This window comes from Oryctolagus cuniculus, chromosome 1 (genome assembly GCF_964237555.1).
Source record: "Oryctolagus cuniculus chromosome 1, mOryCun1.1, whole genome shotgun sequence".
NCBI lineage: Eukaryota > Metazoa > Chordata > Mammalia > Lagomorpha > Leporidae > Oryctolagus > Oryctolagus cuniculus.
In genome coordinates, this window is record NC_091432.1 from 65,086,726 (window position 1) to 65,093,208 (window position 6,483).

General features: G+C 47.5%; 1 protein-coding gene and 1 long non-coding RNA gene across 5 annotated transcripts in view; one reads left to right on the plus strand and one right to left on the minus strand.

The window, feature by feature from the left end:
* RAB6A (RAB6A, member RAS oncogene family) overlaps positions 1 to 4,568 on the minus strand; it is a 65,851-nt gene extending 61,283 nt beyond the window's left edge. The window contains exons 1-2 of one of the 4 annotated variants that reach the window (XM_051822495.2): positions 3,982 to 4,537; positions 2,372 to 2,436 (exon numbers count right to left, since the gene is read on the minus strand). In XM_051822495.2, the coding sequence (XP_051678455.1) occupies positions 2,372 to 2,408 (37 nt within the window). In that variant the 5' untranslated portion in view covers positions 2,409 to 2,436; positions 3,982 to 4,537. Of the gene's footprint in view, positions 1 to 2,371; positions 2,437 to 3,981 lie in introns of all 4 variants that reach the window. The other 3 variants (XM_051822489.2, XM_017344791.3, XM_002708705.5) reach the window with 3 other exon arrangements.
* Positions 4,569 to 4,802: 234 nt separating this feature from the next.
* LOC127484393 (uncharacterized) lies at positions 4,803 to 5,807 on the plus strand. Its single transcript, XR_011389130.1, has 2 exons — positions 4,803 to 4,989; positions 5,405 to 5,807. It is a non-coding gene; the product is annotated as an uncharacterized lncRNA (long non-coding RNA).
* Positions 5,808 to 6,483: the final 676 nt, after the last annotated feature.

Consider the following 6,483-nt stretch of genomic DNA (forward strand, 5'->3'; position numbering starts at 1 on the left):
ACCAGGAAGACCTTTCTCTCTCTCTAGGTCTACATCTCTCTGAAACCCCTTCTTTCAAATAAATAAAAATAAAGCCTTAAAAATTTGATTAAAAAAAGACCATGTTGGACACAGAATTGATTTACTACTTTTAGCTTAAAATGTGCTAAATATTTTTTAACTTTCTCAGTTAACTTTCAGTACACAAACAGAACTCTTTAGGGTCTTCAATAATTTGTAAGCTCATAAAGGAGTCTTGAGAAGAAAAAGTGTAAGAAGCACTGATCTAGCCAATATACATCGTTTAGTACTGTTAGTCTCTACCTGGAAAACTTTCCCCCTACCCAGAATACAACATTCAAAAGGGTAGAATTAAAAAGAAGAAAAAGTGCAATGTAAAGCAGAAAAAAGGAATACTAGATTAAGATGTGCTTCTTCCTGCCATTACATTTCCTAAATTAAAATCAGTAGCATTTGTATATATATTAAAATATTCTTCTGTAAAACACTGAATGACATTCCTAAAAATGCCACTGCATTTCAAGACAATGATCAGAGGTAGAAAAAGAAATTCCTGAGAGTAGGCATTGTAGCACAGCAGATTAAGACACCTGTTTGGAGGCATGAGTCCTCTGCTTCTTATCCAACTTCCTGCTAACGCACCTGGGAGGCAGCAGATGACGGGCCAAGAATATGGGTTCCTGTGACCCAAGTGGGAAACTTGGACGGAGGCTCCTGACTTCAGCCTGGCCCAGATTCAGCTGAGAACCAGTGAATGGAAATATCTGACATTCTTTCAAATAAAGTCTACAAACAAAAATCTTGATATTTAAAAAAAGATATTCCTGAAGGAAACTTCAGGAACCGTGTATTTCAACATTTCACATATACTATTGAATTATAGAGAAACCACAGAAAGTTTATACCAGGGGCCAGCATTGTGGCCTAGTGGGTAAAGCCATTGCCTGCGATGCCGGCATCCCATATGGGTGTCCGTTCTCATCCTGGCTACTCCATTTCTTATCCAGCTCCCTGCTTTTTCCCTAGGAAAAGCAGGAAAAGATGACCCAAGTATTTGGGCCCCAGCCACTTGAGGGAGGCATGCATGAAGCTCCTGGCTTCGGCCTGGTCCAGTACTGGGCATTGCAGTCATCTGGGAAGTGAACCAGATGGAAAACTTCCCCCTCTGTCTTGCTCTCTACCCTACCCTCAACTCTTTCAAAATAAATAAATTAAAAAAAAAACAAAAAACAAAAAATTAACTTCACCATAGCAGAAAAATAGCACAGGCTACAACCTTTGGTTACTACTAGATTCAACCACTATTTTATCAAATATTTCTGAGCACTCAATGGGGAACACAATGAACAAAAACAATAACGGGATTTGCATCTTGCTGTGGGAAATAGACAAAAACAACAACAACAAAAAATAATATAATTATAAATGAGGTAAATGCTACTAAAGAAACAAACAAGGCTTTGCCATAGAGTACAGGCTTTGAGAGCTAAATTGTGGAATTCTAACAGATCCAAAAATAAATAATTCATGAAGAATTACATCAAGATGACAGATTCTACAGACCTCTGCTAATGCATAAGAAAACTAGACACTGACCACAGAAAGTGAGATCAATCTTTCATTGTCAAAGCTATTGGGTAATATTACTTAGCAGTACAGTAGCCTTCAAAAGATAATTAACCTCACAATTCAGAGAAAAAAGCATGTAAACACAATCCTGAAAACCGTCTAAGTGGAGCCTATGGACAACTAACCGTAATGTGGTATCCTGAACTGAGTGTTGAAACAGAAAAAGAACATGAGTTAAAAACTAAGGCAATCTAAATTACGGACTTTAGCTAATAACGTCTCAATACTGGCTCACTGTTAATAAACATATCGTACTAATGTAAGATGTCAGTAACAGGGGAAACCAGGTGCAGGAATATATGGACACCCTCCACACTATCATCTCAATGCTTCTGCAAATCTGAAACTGTTCTAAAAAATGAAGCCCATTTTCTTTTTGTAATCTCACAAGGCTTCAAGAATTATAGGAGTAGAGAATTAATAAAACAGCTAACGGAAGTAAACAAAACTCTGTAATTTAGAACATAAACACCTAAGAAATTCAAAAGAATCCTGCAGACTAAAGATCTCTATTTATGCTGAAGTATTCCCAGACACAAAGATTAATGCCTTTCTCATGCAAACTAAATGGCTCTGCAACACAACATAAGGCAGGCAATAACATCCCTAAAGTGCACAATAAGCCCATTAGGGTCTATTTATCAATAATGACCAATAAACTGTATTTTATGCATGGCACTTTCTTGAAACTGCCATATAATAATGGCTGAACCAGTTCCATGGGTTCTAACAATTTGCTCACCTAAAGGAACATGTTCATACTTCAGGAAAATCCACATGCAAAGAGAGGGAGATCGTTTCCTTCCTCTGGTTAAGGGAAGATAATCCATGTATGAAAGGAGACAAGTTATTTTCTAGGTCCAAATGGAGGCAATTTTGCAACAAGCATTAACCTACTATATTGTCATACAAATTAGTATAAATAGTTCAAGGTAATAGTAACAGCTATGAATTTATATCATTGATATGCCTTCCAGTCAAAGCAAATAACTAATGGCTTCTATAACCTCACCTAAGATAACTAGATTTCCAAAACTTGATGACTTGGTACTAGTCTCTCCATTTCTGAAATTAAAGATGGTCATGAAAAATTTGAGAGAAACAAAGGACGGTGACTCTCTCAATTACTGTCAAGTTTGTATAATATAGCATAAAACTATCATTACCATAAGAAGTACTCTTAGAGACAGCCATTACAAAATTAAGATGTTGTATCTAATACAAAATACATCAACAATCCTGACCAGGTAAATGACATAACAATTTCACTCATCAGATACCATAAAACATTAAGCATTAAAAAAAAATTAGCCCAAATGGCATTTAAATCTAATTTAGGTAACTAGATGATGAATCTATTCCTACTCTACTCCATTACCCAAAGGAAATCTTACAAAAGATGTTCATCCTAAGCCTTCTCTCACATAAATCATATATATATATATATTTAAACTGGAAAACACTCAAGAAGAAATGAATAATTAACATTTCCCAGTAATTCCTGTGTGCACCACCATGAGGAGAATCGGACACTGCTTCTTGATGAAAAAAGGGGAGGTGAGATGTTGAAAAATTCCAAGTAAAACGATCATGACATAGCATCTGGCAGAGATCGAAAAAGCATCAACAATGCCCAAAGAATTGTCGGCGATGAAAGTCAAGAGAAAAAATAAGGTTTTGCCGACAAGCCACAGCCCAATCCATGGGGCAAAAAAAAAAAAATCGCCACTGCCGACGACACCGCGCTCACCCCCGACCACCCCATTCTCAAATCGCCCCCAATTTTGAAATATTTCCTCTACAGCCAGACCAATTCCCCACCCAGGTGAAAACCTGCCGCGATTTTTTTTTTCTCCTACGCCCACCACTCCTCCCCTCCCAGGAGCTCAGCACTTCCAAGGGCCAAGCCTCTGGGGAAAACAACGCCCAGCTCCCACCCGCCGTGCCCAAGGTTGAAGAAGGGCCGGTCCCCAGGAGCGGGGGCTTCCCGGGGTGGGCCTCACCTCGCCCGCGAGCTGAGGACGGAGCAGGGGACAAGGGTGGGGCTCAGGAAAGCAGGGGGGTCGAGAGGACGCTGGGGCCCGGAGGAAGAAAGAGATGGACAAGGCGGCTGGGGCTGGGCGGGGTGAGGACGGGCCGGGCTGCGGGGACCCCGGCAGCAGGCAGGCTCGGGACTCGGGGCCGGCGGAAAAATGAAAAACCCGACCCAGCGAGCAGGGCCAAGAGGGGCCGGGGTGGAGCGGAGCGCGGACGCGAGGTCGGCAGGGAGCCTCCGCGGACGGGAGGGCCGCACCGGGGGCGGTGCGGGGAAGCCGCGGCCGGCTGCCAGGAGTGGGGGAGCCGCGCACTCACCGCTCTGCTCCCCCAGGAACACCAGCTTGAATTTCCTCAGCGGATTCCCGAAGTCTCCGCCCGCGGACATGATGGAGCCGGAGGAGCTGCTGCCGCCTCAGCCCAGAGACCGCCCGGACCGACGCTGCTCCAACCGGCTGCCGATAAGGGCGAGCGGAAAGGCGAGTGCCGAGCTCTCTCGGCCCCTGCAGGGCCCCGGCGGAGCAGCGAGGCTGGAGGACGGCGGGACTCGCCACAGACGAGCAGCAGCAGCCGCCGCCTCCCCGCAGAGTCGCCTAACACCGAGCGAGGCCCGCGGCTGGGAGGCGAGGGAGGGCGGTGTCGAAACACCCAGGGCTGTGCTCAGGGCTCCTGAGGCTAGCACCGCTCCCTTCCTCAGCGCCCAGCACGGAGACTGGGGTGGGAGAGGCGGAAGGTGGCGCAGCGGTAGCCGCAGACGCGTCCGGGACCTCTCACACCCAGCTCCTCCGCTGCCGCCGCCGCCGCAGCCCAACCTGCTGAGTGCGCGAGCCTCTGGCGCGGCGCAGGGCGAGCCCGGGCGCGAGCCTGCCGCCCCTCCGGCAGCCGGCGTGCGTGCGTGCGTGCGTGCGCGTGCGCGTGCGCGCCTCCGCCAGCGCCTTCCTGGTCCAGCCAGCTGTCCTCGCTCCTCCCGCGCCGCGGAGTCTAAGGCAGGGAGAACCGAGGAGGGGGCGGGGCGGAGAAAGGGGCGGTATGTGGTTGGGGGGGCAGAGAGGAAAAATGGAACACTTACGTCACTTACGGGGTGGGCCAATGGGAAGAGGCCGAGGGCAGGCAGGGAGCAGAGCGAGGTGGAGGCGCGAGAGCGCGCGCGGCCGTGGAGGCGTGGAAAGCGGACCGCTGCGGCGGCCATGCTGAGTGTGGCAGGGCGCAGCCTGGGGGCGGGAGGTGGAGAAGAGGAGGGAAAGGAAGATGGAGCCGGCGGAGGCGGGGCCGGGACGGAGGCGGAATGACCCCGGCGGTGTGCGGTTGGGACCGGATACCCTCGAGGTGTGAAATAGGTGCCTCTTGCCCGAGCTTTCAGTATTGCCTCACAGCCCTCGGGGCCGCCCTTCTCGCGTGTGCCCACCCCCACCGTCATCTTCATCTTAATTCTTCTCACGGCGTCTTAGACTCGGTTGCTCCAAGGGTGTTTTAGCTGCCAGAATCAGGGCCTCCTTATTCTGCACAGGAGGGAACAAACCCGGAGGGAGGAAATGACTTGCAAAATCCACAGGTTGTGAGGTGGCTCCCAGGTTCATTTGCCACCTGAACCTCTGCGACCCCTTTATTGGTAAACCCATCCAGTTCCCTCGCCTAAACTGGTTTGCTTGCTCCTTCGGCATTGCTAACTCTAGAGTCTAGATGATGCCCACCTTGCCAGAAAAGGGTTTACAGATCAGTTACACTCAGCCCCTTTTCACAGATAATGCAACTGAAGTCCACATAAGAAATTTCTTTCTGGAAGGCTACAAATTAGAAAGCCTGAGCGGTTAAGGGGGCCACCTGCGGCGCCAGCATCCCATATGGGCGCTGGTTCCAGACCCGGATGCTCCACTTCCAATCCAGCTCTCTGCTATGGCCTGGGAAAGCAGTAGAAGATGGCCTAAGTCCTGGCTTTGGATGGACCCAGCTCCTGCCATTGCGGCCATTTGGGGAGTGAACCAGTGGATGGTAGACCTTTCCTTCTCTCTCTCTATCCGCCTGTCTCTCTGTAACTCTACCTTTCAAATAAATAAATCCTAAAAAAAAAAAAAAAAAAAAAAAAAAAAATTACCCTTGCTGCTTGAAGCGGGGATTCTGCCACGAGTGAAGAAGGTTCCTTAAACTAACCCTATGAAGCAGGTGCGTTTTTCTGTGGAGAGGACCCATAGTTTTCATCCCATTTTCAGCCTACTTCATTGTCCAGAAAAGCAAAGTTGGGGTGGGTGTTCTGGCCCGCTGCTTAGGACGCCCACAGCCTCTACTAGATTGCCTGGAATAGTGTCCTGGCTGTCCTTCCCATCCGCCTTCCTGCTAATGTGCCTGGGAGGCAGGAGATGATGGCCAAAGGGCTTGGGTTCCTGCCACCCATGTGGGAGAATCAGATGGGATTCTTGGTTCCTGGGCTTTGGCCTTCCCAGTCTCAGCTATTGCACGCATTTGGAGAGTGAACAAGCCAATGGAAGATTTCTGCCTCTCCCTCCTTAGGTCACTCTTGTCTTTCAAATGAAGAAAGTTGTAAAAAGAAGGTTAACGGCACAACCAAAAAGAATCTAAGAATTACTTAGTATAGTCTGGAAAACTAGGGGCCCACACTGAGGTGTAGTGGATTAAGCTACTGCCTGCAACACCAGTATATCGCATATATTTTTGTTTAAAAAAAAATGTGTGAAACTAACATGACATGCTAACTAACATGACACTAACAAAACAACTAAATGAAAGATTTTAAACATTTTTATTTATTTGAAAGGCAGAGTGACAGAGATGGAGACAAAGACAGAGATCTTCATCCAAATGCCC